General features: G+C 40.9%; 1 protein-coding gene and 1 pseudogene across 1 annotated transcript in view; both read left to right on the top strand.

The window, feature by feature from the left end:
- ATRN (attractin) overlaps positions 1–13,423 on the top strand; it is a 144,538-nt gene that overhangs the window by 122,593 nt on the left and 8,522 nt on the right. The window contains exons 26-27 of the mRNA XM_039863851.1: positions 9,705–9,783; positions 11,803–11,910. Of these exons, the coding sequence (XP_039719785.1) occupies positions 9,705–9,783; positions 11,803–11,910 (187 nt within the window). The remainder of the gene's footprint in view (positions 1–9,704; positions 9,784–11,802; positions 11,911–13,423) is intronic.
- LOC120604282 (uncharacterized) lies at positions 10,247–10,365 on the top strand (annotated as a pseudogene).

Raw genomic sequence — 13,423 nt, 5'->3', positions numbered from 1 at the left:
TGTCATTTCTTTCCTTTTTGGCCATGCGAGCAGCAGGGCCTGGAGGGGTGGTACCCTTAATCTAATTCTCCCCTGCATTTGCCTCAAAGGTACCTACCCACCCACTGACCTCCTTCGAAACCCAGCCTAATTGTCTACTTGGTGAAGTCTTCTTCTGGCACATTTACCCCAGAGTCCACCCCTTCTTGGACTATGCCCTCCTCATGTTATTATTATAGCACTTCACCCTTTAATGTAGTTATTTAACGATCTAGAGCTTAAGGGCAGACACCTTAAGACATAGACAAACCTACAGTGTGACATGCAGAGATGAACAGGGCCAATTAGAGGCCGCTTCTACAAGTTTTAAATTGGGTTCTGAGAGCCTAAAACAATTAGCTCATGAATCTTAGCCCTGGCTATACCTTAGAACTACCTGGGAAGCTTAAAAAAAAGAAGCAACAGCCTGGGTCCCACTCCCAGAGATGCTGATTTAATTGGTCTGGCATGAGACCTGACTGTTGTGATATATAAAGGCTCTCCAGTGATTCTTACTGTTAAACTGGCATTAAGAAACCCCGAGTTAGCCGAAAGTTGTGTGAATTCAGGTGCTGGACAGTATCGCATCCATCCACATGTGAGCTAAAGTATAGGAGGTCAGTTGAGAAAGAAGATGGTGTATGGAGGGAATGTGATTATGGCCTCAGCTCCTGGCAGCTTCATGTTTCCTGTTCCTACAAGAGCTAGCTGCTGTAGGGCTCTGAGAGAGCCTCATAATTATTATCCCACAACCATGCAGTGAACTCCTACACAGTAGTTATCTGGGATTTAAATTCTAGGTTGTAGTTAGGTTATATAGAAAGAGTTATAAGTTTCACCTTTTTTTTTCTTGCACCATTTTGTGTCCTTTTCCTTCGTTGAATGTTGTTATGCAGAACTGTATCCTAGAGTAATTCTCTCAGAAAAGATCTGAGAAAGATTTGATACTTATTAGGGACCCTTTCAGTCTGGAGTCTAGAGTATTGAGTTTTGCAACATTTTTTCTATTTCTTTGATTGTTTCCTCTAATTCTACTTGCTTGAATTCTGGAATTCTCTGTTAGATGAATGAGGAAAATTCTGGATCTGACGTCTATATTAACTGAACTTTAATTTTCTTTCTGATTTTCGTTTTGCACTGCATTCTAGGTGAGCTCCTTAGCAGTATTTTCCAGCTCATTAATTTAATATGAAATTAGTTTCATTTCTTTTGTTGACCCCATCTAATGATTTTTTGTAATGTTTTTTAAAACATGTATTTTTTCCAATTATAGCTGGCATACAATATTATATTAGTTTCAGGTGTACAACATAGTGATTAGACAATGTTTCTAATGCATTTTATTTCTAATGCATTTTTTCTTAAAGCCTCTTTTGGTTTTGTGAATGCAGTGTCCTTTCATATTTATTTGTGAGATTAATAATACTTTATTTTACTCCAAAGTCTTATTTTGAGCTATTAGTAACTCTCCTCAGATGTTTGGGGTATATTATTTGTTGTTTGGTACCTCTTTTTCACAGTGTTGGTTTTCCTCAAAATGTCCGGTCTTGGGTTGTGTTGAAGATTCCACATTTGCCTGTGTGTGAATGCTGTTTCTGTCTGTCACAGCCTCCAGTGAGTGTGGAGTAGGGGCAGAATGTGCTGCTAGGCAGGGTATACCGTTAGTCTGTCTTCTGAATGTCCTCTCTGGCCTCAGCCCCAGGACCAGAGCTCACTGCCTTAGCTGCTGTCTTCTACTGCTCAGCACAGGCAGAAAGTGGAGAGGAAGCCGTCCGGTGCTACTTTACCAACACACACACTGGCACTTCCTCAGAGCCTCCTCCCTCTTTGTACCCTCTTTTACTTTTTAGCCTTCTCCAGTCTGTCTTCTGTCCCCACACCCCAACTAAACCACCAGTGTTTTTGAGGGCAGCTAGCACACTTCTTTTGCCAGATCCAAAAGCACCCAACTGACCACCCACCAGTGAGACTCTTCTTGCCTCTGTGACTTCATACTGCCCCAAGGCCACTGCTTCATGGCCTCCCTTGCAGAACAGCCATTTCTGTTCAACCTGGCACTGTGGACATTCTTCCAGAGCTTGACCCTGGCCGGCTTTTCACTGTGTTCTTGAATTGAACTCTGCCATCCCCACCTTCATCATAACATGTCCAGAAGTGAACTTTTTGATCCTTCCTCACCAGTCTTCTCCACATCACTAATTGGCAACATTGTGCTGCTAGTTGAAGTCACTTTTCTCCCTTTACATCCAAAAGGCACGCCCTCACTGCATCCCCGCATTTACAACCTTGGTCTACTCCACCTTCATTTCCACCCTAGTCCTAACCATCCCAGTCTTGCCTGGACTATTTTCAGTTAACTTTGGCCCCTCTACAATTCACAAAAGTCCAGAGGAGACCTTTAAAATTATGATTTAGTTTAGGTCTGTCTACTTACATCGAGTGGCACCTCTGCTTACCTCTCCATCTTCATCTTCTCTCTGCATTCCCACTACACGGCTACCTTCTGTTTCTTCAAAAGCACCATGCTCTTGCCCATCTCAAAGCATTTGTACACGCTTTTCCTTCTTTCTAGAACAATCTTCTTCCTACCCTTCACCAGCTGGGTTCATTTCAGTTCTGACACTACCTGGAGTTAGCGCAAGCCCTGTAGATGAAGTGCTCAGTCTGAAAAGATTGCCCCCATTTCAGACATCAGTCACAGATGGGTCCCCAGGCTACCCATACTTCTGCCTGACCATCTACAAATTTGTTGGTTCTCATTGATGCAGGACAGGACAAATTCCCTGAGTGGGTGTGGGGGTGGGGGACGCTCAGGCCCTGAACTGAGAAAAAGTAAGAGTTCTTGGCTGAGTGCAAGAAAGAATTCAAACACATGCCAGAGTTAGAGTCAAACAGAAAGTTTATCAGAGAAGAGGTATCACTGTAGACAAGAGTATGGTGTCCTCTCAAAGGCAGAGAGTGAGACTCAGAGAGACAACAGAGAGAGAGAGAGAGACAGCGACAGTGAGAAAAGACACTGAGAGGGGAATTCAGTTTATATATCGTTCTTCAGTTTCTGTGAATTACAGTTTAAAGACTTTATTTACCCATTTTCCTTTGATGGTATGGGCATATAGTGTTGAAAGGATGAGTTTGTAACATAAAAAGGTAAGAATATGTCGTGTGAAAGGGAATTCCCAGCCTTTGATCCGTAAGTTCCCCATGGTTTTAGCCATAGGGAATGAATGATTTTATTTTGTGTAGGGCACACACTTAAAGACTCTGTTTTCCTTTCACTGTATGGGTAAATGGTGCGTTAGCAATCTCAGCAGAAATATTCCTTTGTTCTGCAGGTTTCTTCATGGTCTGGCTTTAGGGCTGATCAGCATATTGCATCTCTGAATATAACTTGATTTAACATTTTCATTCTCTTGCCTCTTCCCTCCATTATCATGAGCCCCCCTCAGATTCGACAGTTTGCTAAAGTCTCACAGAACTTAGGAAAGCACTATACTTAAAATTACAGTTTTATTTTAAAGAATGCAACTCATGGAAGAGATGCTAGGGCAAGGTACAGGGATGGGAAGAGAATACAAAGCTTCCATGCCTTCTCTGGGCATGACACCCTGCCAGCACATCAGTGTGTTCACCCGTCCAGAAAGTCCCCAAACCTTCTTTCCAATGTTTCATTAACATAGGCATGATTAACGAAATCACTGGCCTTCCATGATTGAAGTCAGTCTCCAGCACCTTTCCCCTCCCCTAACCTCCAAATCACAAGATTGGTTTTACTGGCAACCAGCCCCCATCCCTCCCATGAGTCACTATTAGCATACAAGAGACACTACTGAACTACATCTCAATAAACCCGTAGTAAAAAATAGTTAATTCAGACTCAGAAAGCCTGTCGTTTTTATTATACCCTTCTGAATTGTACAGATACTTTGTACAAAAAAACTAGTAAAGATATATTTAAAATTGTTTTAAATCAAAATAAAAAACAGTAGTTCATTCCTTTTTAATGCTGAGTAATATTATGTGTAAAGATAAACCACAATTTGTTTATCCATTTACCTCCTGATAGACATTTGGGTTTCTCTAGTTTTTGGCTATTAGAAATAAAGCCGTATTGAGCATTTATATTTTAAAAAAGAGTTGGAGGGGGCACACTCCGCTCACTCAGGACAGTGTCAGGGGTTTTTAGGAGCTCTGTGCCAGGAACTCGGGACAAAGACCAAATGTATATTTTTTATTATACTACACTCATCCTTCAAATCTTGGGACAGTACCACTTCTTCCAAGGTTCCATCCTGGAACCCCTAAACTAAGTCACCTCCTCTTGTTCTTCTCTCCCATAGAACCATATTGTTTTTCATCATGGTACTTATCATAGTTGTTGTTTTTTTTAACTTGCTTAATGTGTGTCCCCATTTAGACTCTAAGCTTCAAGAGAACAGGGAAACTATCTCTTGGGTACCCCCTACACACACACACACCCCTTTAGCATCTAACGCATTGTCATGCTCAAATATATGAAGGAAACTAGACCTTCAGAAGATGTGTAGAGTCATAAGGAACCATAGGTACCACCTCTCTGAGGGTAAAAGCCTAGTGGTGCTGGTCGATGGCTTGCTTTTAAGGGGATGCAGAGGCTGTATGCTAACTCAGTTCCAATCAGCAAGTATGTTCTTTTCTTGAACATGTGTACAGAATGCGATGACCCTGCTGCCAGGTACCAACCCAGTGAGGATTAGTCACTTCTGCTGGTTGGTGGAAGACTGACACCATCAGCTTTGATCAGGGGAGCATCTTTAGGGACCACAAAATCTTGTATAATAAACAAGGACAGATGATATTTTCATCACTTCTCCCTTTTGAAGGTGCAACATTTGGAAAAGAATCCAGAACTTTGGTTTTTCTGGGTTTTGTTTAAGAATTAAGAATGATGAACTTTTAGCTGAGAATAGAGTCCTCTTCATGAACATGGAGAAGAAAATATTTTCCCAGAGCAAGTTAACCAGCTCCAAAAGGATTTACATGAAACATATAAGGGGAGGAGGAAAAGAATACAGATAATCCTCAGCACTCTGAAGAACAGCTCATATAACACAGAAAAGAGAGTTAGATTTGGGCAGAGGGGTCAATGATTCAAATGAGAAAATCAGTGTGAGGGGAGTTAGGAAATGTGCTTCACCCTCGAGCACAGTGACGTGTGCTCTAGATCCTGACAAATCTGTTAAGCCCTGTTTGTGTCTTAATGAGATGCTTCTCCAGACTCCAGTAAGAGCCTTGTGTATAAAGAGGGAAGTAATAAGACCCAATCTCTTCCTTGCCCTTAGAAGCAAATGAAGTAATGTATATGAAAGGACTTCGTTTCTGGGAGCAATGCGCTAGTGTAGTTAGGATTATAACTGTTATTAGAGGAGGAGGAGAGAGAGACTAACACCCTGAAAGTCTGTGTGGCTGGAATTAGAGGTGTCTTGGAGGGTAGCATTTGGGTGAGCATCAAAAGGAGAAGTAAGTGATGTCACACCATCTCGCAAATAGGAGGGAATGTAATGGGAATTCCTACCGTAGACAAGATATAATGCTGAGACTCTTGTCAGATTGACAGCAGGCATTTAACAAATCCATGACTTGTTGACCATTTCATTTTCCAGAAGATAGAAGTGATAAGGGGTCCTGCCACTCCAGATCTAATTCTGACCAGAATGATGAAGTACAAATTACAGAAACTTGGGAAGCAGCAGCAATGTCTTTGTTCAGGCTTGCTGAAAGGTCAAGACGAGGCCAAGAAATGTGTATGTAGTTTTAGGAAGGCTAGACTTGTATGTGCAGAAAAAGAAGACCATTCTTTAATAGTCTCACCCTCTGGAAGGAATGTTGAGGACACTCAAAAAATTTCCTAGCTGCACAATTATAGTTAAGCTGGTGAGAAATGGACAGATTTGTCTGAGCTTTTAGACAAATTGTGAGTTTTCAGAAGACATATAAAAGATAGAACTAGAATCAAGGAGTGGATTTTTGAGAAGCCTCAGGAAAATATAAGCCTCTGAAAGGCAGGGACAGGTTTAGGACAAAAAGGCCAAAGTATTCTTGATTTCTCCTTGGGTACAGAGCTGACAGAAAGTAAGGAACCTTTAGCCTTGGGTTAGTGTCCTAGTATTGAAAGAAATACACTTAAGAATGATCTTTGAATGACACTGGCAAACGTTAATAATTGTCAAGATTAATGGGCATATAGGAATTCACTAGATTGTTCTCTTTTTCTGTGAATGAAATTTTCATGCTGTTTCTTTCAATTGTAGGATGAACGCTGAGAGCTCCACCTGTACCAAATTAGTGGTAGGAAAAAAGAAGGGAGGGATATCAGCAAGTTCCACCTTTTTTTTTAAATAACTAGTAAATTCTTCATCGTCATATTACCCTAGGAGGAATAATGCATGTATCTATCAGCAGCATTGTTTGTGTCGTGTCTTAATGCTGGGACAGGTAGAAGGAATGGGGTTGTTGATATTTTCAACAAGTCTGCATTGAAGACAGAAGCCCCACCCAGGCCTGGGGGGCAAGGGGCACAGACCTGTGCTGTGGTGTTTTATGGCTCTGTATTAAGAGGGTAGTCCCAAGAGAAGCCTCTGAGTGACAGCTGGGTCTTCACCGCTGAAACCAGCCCTGTACTCAGCTGCATTTAGCAGTGTCTTGACCTGCTGTTCTCATTTGCTTCATTTCCTTCCACGTTGGTTTTGCTGCCTTTTTGTGTTTATCTGTTAGAATAAAAATAACAAAAAGCAGGATTATACATGGAAACCAAGACAAGCTGAGGTTACTCTTCTCAGATTCGTTTACTGCTTCCTGTTCTCCCCCAACTTCTCAATGTTGGGGTGCCCTCTAGGACATGGCCTCATCCAGATTGTTTACTTCAAATACCATATATATGTTGATGACTCCCAAATGCCAACTCCAGCCCAGACCTGTCACGTAGCCTCCATGCTCATATATCTGCCCATGACACCGTCCCTGGCTGTGGAGTAGATATCTCAGAATCCAATGGGTTCAAAACTAAACTACTAATCTGCTATCTTGCACCTACTCACCCAGAGCCTCCCCCATCTAGGTTGATGGCAGGTCCCTCAGTCTAGAAACCTCGATTTCTCTCGTTCTTCCATAACCTACATCCAGCCCATCAGGAAATCCTGTTGACTCACCCTTCAAATTATGGCCAGATTCCAAAGAGCTTTTCACATCCCTGCTACCACCTCCCTGGTTTGAGCCACTATCATTTCTCACCTAGACTGCTGGTTTTCCTATTTCTGTCATTGCTACCCTAATGGTCTCCACAGCATAAGTTAAATCATGACACTTCTCTGTTCAGAAACCTGCATTGATTGGCTCCTCACCTCAGTAAAATCCAATGCCCTTATAATGCCTGTAGGGCCTTCCGTGATCTACCTTCCCCTTACACCTCCACTTCTGTCTCTGGCCTGACTCGCCCCACTCCAGCCACACTGGCTTCCTTAGGTTCCTCAAGCAGTCCTAAATACGTCCACATCTCGGCCTTTGCACTGACTGGCCCCCATCGCCCAGGTGTATTTCCTTAGACATCCATGTCACCACCTCCCACACCTCCTCCAAGTCTTTGCCCACATGTCAATTTCTCAAGAAATAAGGTCCATGTAACCATTATGCTTTAGAGTACCACTGGCACTCAACCTCCTGACCCTTATCTTTTCTTTTCATACCACTTACTACCTTCTGACATGCTCTAGAATTTGCTTTTTTATATTGTTTTGTGTTGGTCTCCACCTGCTGGAATGTAAACTCCATGGGAACAGTGGTCTTTTGTTCAGTTCATCAGTGTAGTCCATTAGCCTAGAACAGGACCTGGCCAAACAAGATATTGACAAAAAGGAAAATAGACACTGTCAGGGAGGAGGGAGGGCCAGCCGTGTCAGGACAGCCAAGTGGCCCAGCAAGATAGGAACTGAAGGCTTCCCACTTAATGATGACTCTGGGGCCCCTTTCTGGTTTGTCAGGATTCCCATTTGAGGGGTCTGTACTCTTGTGTATCTTGGAGAAGTGGCAGAATATGGGAGCCATGAGGTTTCTATTTCTGAAAGGGCAGAAATTCAGTCCTACTAACATAATAAGAGTGCCTTTCTCCAGCCAGTTGACCCTATTCTGTAAATGTGGAGGTCTTCAAGAGAATACCTTGACTGCAGGGGCCAACAGCCTCATGTCTGTGTGTAACACTCTGGAACAATACTCTATAGCAAACTTCTTTTACAAATTAATGAGTAAAATGCCAGTTTTAAAAATACTTAAGCAATTATCTAAGAGGTGTATTTTGTTAGGCTCATTAATCCTTTTAACCGGAATTCGTTCTCTGCTGTCACAGTAACTTTTCTAACCATTCAGTACCTGGTTTATAATGAGAGAAAGTTGAAATTGATGCAGGACAGGGCAGATTTCCCCAGGTGGGAGGTGCTGACCGAGCCTTGCACTGGGAGAAGAGGGTCTTTTGCAGAGAGTGAAGAAAGAATTCAAAACACACGCCAAAGTTAGAGTCGAAAGAGTTTATTAGAAAAGGGGTAACACTCCACAGACGGAATGTGGTTTTCTCTCAGAGGCCGAGAGTGAGAGAGACAGTTGAGAGACAGCATAAAGGCACTGAGAGGGACCAAGAAGGACAGAGACAATAGAGACGAGGACACTGAGAAAGAGTTAAGGCAGTGAGAGGAACCCTGAATGTTCAGGGAATTCAGTTTATATGTCATTCTTTAGTTCCTGAAAGTTATAGTTTAAAAGACTGTGTTAACCCATTTCCTTTGACATGGACATACAGTGAGGAAGGGGAAGGGGAAGAGTATGTAGCGTGAAAAGGTAAGAATATGTAGAGTGAAAGGCCTGCTGACAGTTTTTAGCCTTTAATTTATAGGTTCCCCATGATTTTAGCCACAGGGAATGAATGTTCTTGTTTTCCCCTTCACTGCTGTGGGGAAAGGGTTGTTAGCAATCCCAGCAGAAATCTTCCTTTGTTCTGCAGGTGTCCTCCTGGCTGGGCTGAAGGGCTGATCAGCATATTGCAGTTTCTGATTGTGGCTTGATTAACATTTGAATTCTCTTGCCTCTTCCTTACATTAAAATCACTTGCAGTTACATGACCACTGGGAGTTAGGCTCTCCTAATACTTTTAATAAAGTTGTTGGCTTGAGTTTGATAGTTTCACTTTATAAAAAAAAGTGTTTACTTTGTAAAAATATAATTGAATATATATTATTACACATAAATTTATTCTTTGTTAGCCTCTTTTAAGAAGTTGTTACTTTATCTCATTTTTTTAGACTTTGCCAATCAATGAATATTTGCTAATTTTGATTATACAGCATGCTTGTTATTTGTCATAATTATCTTAGAATAACTTTTCTTATTTGGGATAAGCCATGATGGGCCATTTCCATAAAGGTCAGAGTTCTTTCCCAGTACCTTATAGGGAAAATACCTTCGAAAGGTCCGGTCAGGAAGCTCAGTTTATCAAAGTCTTCCCACACTTTACATCCTGTGAACCAGGACATGGTTGTGATGACTCATCGGAGAGGAGCTTGGAGATGTTTTTTGGGGGAGTGTTTCCTGCCTGGCCTGAGGTGTGGATGACAGTGATGCTGATTCTGGGGGATGGGATAATAACTCAGTACTCTCCTTTCTCACAGTTGTTTCCTCTCTTTGCTCCTGGTGGCTGCTGTGGTTTGGAAGATCAAACAAAGTTGTTGGGCCTCCAGGCGTAGAGAGGTAAGCCTCAGTGGACAAAGATTAACGATTTCTGGAAGAGCTTTTTCTTTTCTACATATTTCTCTTAAGCAGTTTAGGTAGCTACTTAGTGATAATTGATGGGCATATCCACAGTGAGAAGAATGCTGCCCTTTCAACAGTAGATGAAGGGTAGACTTCAATTTGTGCTGCATGAAGTATAACTAATTCTGCCCCACATGGCTTTAACTTTCTAAAAGGAAACTCTAATATTAACTTACAGGTGCCTCTTTTCCCCTTCCTGCCAGAACCCTGGCCATAACTTAGGCTGGAGATGTGAGGGCTCAGTAGTTCGGCCTTTCATAATAACACTGAGCGCACAATCAGCCACTTAGGCACCTTAAAAATTTCTCATTAGGATGTAGTTCCATAGTGTAGTGGTTAGCACATCTGCTTTACACTCAGAAGGTCCTGGGTTCGCGCCCCAGTGGAACCACGGCCCATGGTCTACAGCCATGCTACCCTGGAAAAGCCCGATCTTGTCTGATCTCGGAAGCTAAGCAGGGTCGGGCCTGGTTAGTACTTGGATGGGAGACCACCAAGGAAGACCAGGTGCTGTAGGTGTAAAAAATTAAAAACTAAAGGATTGTAAGCTGACAAGGTCCTTGCAATCTCTGAGATCAACCAAGGATTGCCTCGCCTAAAAAATATAAATAAATAAGCAAGCAAGCAAGCTTACTATGCACTTGGTCAACCAATAAATTAAGTTTTTACTGTAGTGATTTAAAATTACTGTTACTCTGAACCTGACTATTTAGAATATATTTCATCATTTCTAAACTGTCAGTCATGATCTATTCCTCTCACAATTGTAGAAGAAATGATTTGCTATTATTATAATAACAAAAACAATAGCAGTTAACACTGCTTAAGCCCTTGCTATGTACCAAGCTCTGTTTTAAGTGCTTTTACCCACCTTATCTCCTGCACTCTTCATAAAGGAACTGTATGAGTGAGAACTGGCGAAGGGTAGGTACTCTGTCTTACTGTGACTCCAGCACTCAAAATAGCACACAACCCAGACTAGGTTGCTGCATGTATTTGTTGAGTAAATAGACCAACAGCTTTAATGAGATCTAGGAATGTTATTATTGGTATTTCAAGAAAAATACTTGACATAAAAATGCCCTTCTAAAACAGAGCCATGATCTATTCAGCCCAAGATTCTCACTCCTACAGTCGTTCCAAGGGAATGGTTTGAAGTAAGACCTGGTCATCTTCCGTGACATGACCTCAAAACTTCAGTGACATGCCCAGATCCCTAATATCCTTAATGATACATTATTGACCACCCACCATGTGCCAAGCCATGAGCTAATGTATCTCATTTGATCCAGCGGACATAGTTACGGGTTTGAAAACCCATTTCAGAGGAAGGAACTGATGCCCAGAGTCTTTGGACACCTTTTTTTAGGTCACACCGCTGATGAGCGTTGGAGCAGGGATTCACATCCATGCCTCTCTAAATCCAGAGCCCCTGCTTGTCCCTCTAACTTTGCAAAACTTCACACTTGTTTATGTTTTTAGCTTACACCACCTCTCTGAATAAAGAGCTTTTTCAGTTCCTAAATATTGTGTAATGAGGGGCAGGTTTTTGTTGCCATGTAAATACTTGGTTCAAATTTAAGCAGGAAAAAAGAAAGCGTGGCTTTAATCTAGTAATAAAAATATGAGGAGATAGGGCTGTGTCATTTATTTTTATGTATTTAACAAGCAGGCATCATGGTGTTCTATCCATACTAAAGTATACATAGCCAACAGATGAAGATTTTTTCTTTACTATAATGACAATACTGTTACCACATCCAACAAGATTTAATAATTTCTAATGTTACCTAGTACCTGGTTCATGTCCAGCTTTTCCCAGCTGTTTCAGAAATATCATTTTGGGTTTGATTTATTCGAATCAGAGAAGAGGATGAAGTTTTTTTAATATGTAGTATTCTCTAATAAAGTCCCCTCAGTGCTCATTGCATTAATATCTGCTTTATTACTCATTAGCAACTTCTTCGAGAGATGCAGCAGATGGCCAGTCGTCCCTTTGCCTCTGTAAATGTTGCCTTAGAAACAGATGAAGAGCCTCCTGATCTTATTGGGGGAAGTATAAAGGTGAGAATGTAATTACAAGTTCCGTATAACTTAATTTGTCAAAACTCATGCTTGTAGATCTGGGAAACCCGAGAGAGCAAGTGCCTTATTCTATTGCCTCTTATGTTTACCGTCCTCTTTCTTTTTTATAAGAAGCCAACACATCAAAGTTGTCAGGTATTCTTTTGCTTTCATTTTTCAGTCTTTGGTTAATGTTGCTAAGCAGTGTCATGTTCAGGGGATTTTAAAATATAAAATCTCCTGATATTCTTATAAGTATTCTGTGGCTTTATACCCTAAAACTCGAAAATTTGTTTCAGTAGTACATCAGATACAAGCGAGGGAGAGCTTTTGAACTGGAAGGTGAATCTGAAGAAATTACATAGACTATAGATCAGAGAGACAAGGAAATGGAAAATATGATAGTTAATAAGAATATGGAGGATAAAATGAGGAGACATACATATATATATAATCAGAGTCCCAGAACAAATGAATGGAGGCGATGCAGTATTTAGAGATAATAACTGAGAATTTTCCAGAACTGATGGAAGTCATGAATATACAGATCTCAGAAGCAAAACATATCACAAGCAGAATTAAGGAAAGAAACAGAGGAAAGCAGAAGAGAAAGAAGAGTACAGTTAGATTTATCATAGTGAAACTATAGAACTCCAAAGATAAAGAGAACATCTTAAAATCAGCCAGAGGGAAAAAAAAGATCACTACAATGTGGAGAAATTGGAACCCTTGTGCACTGTTAGTGAGAATATAAACATGATGCGGCCACTGTGGAAAACAGTACTTTTTAATCAAAATAAAAAATAAAAATAGAATTATGTAATCCAACAATCCACTTCTGATTATATAACCCCCAAATTGAAAGCATGGTCTCAAAGATATATTTGTACACCCACATTCATAGCAGCATTATTCATAGTAAGTAAAAGATGGAAACAACTCAAGTGACCACTGATGGATGAATGGATAAACAAAATGGGGTGCGTACAAACAGTGGAATATTATTTGGCCTTAAAAAAGAGAAATTCTAATACATGCTATAACATAGATAAATCTTGAGGACAATATATGAGTAAAATAAGCCAGTCACAAAAAGACAAATATGATATGATTCCACTTATATGAAGTATCGCAAGTAGTCAGATTCATAGAGACAAAAAGTAGAATGGTGGTTGCTGGGGCAGGAGGAAGGAATGGGGAGTTACTGCTGAATGGGTACAGGATTTCAGTTTTATAAGATGAGAGTTCTGGAGACAGTTAGTGGGGATGGTTGCACAGCAGTATGAATGCATTTGATACCACTGAACTGTATACCTAAAAATGGTTAAGATGGTACAGTTTATGTTGTGTGTATTTTACCACATTAAAAAATAAGTAGGAAAAAAATCACCTACAAAGGAATGACAGAGTGACAGCTGAGTTCTGATTAGTAACATCAGAAGCCAGACAGAGTTGAAGAATGTCTTCAAAGTACTGAAAGAGAACTGCCAACCTAGAATTGTGTGCCCAGTAA

The sequence above is a fragment of the Pteropus medius genome, unplaced genomic scaffold (genome assembly GCF_902729225.1).
Source record: "Pteropus medius unplaced genomic scaffold, Ma_sr-lr_union100, whole genome shotgun sequence".
Classification (NCBI taxonomy): domain Eukaryota; kingdom Metazoa; phylum Chordata; class Mammalia; order Chiroptera; family Pteropodidae; genus Pteropus; species Pteropus medius.
This window is presented reverse-complemented; position numbering and strand designations above follow the sequence as displayed.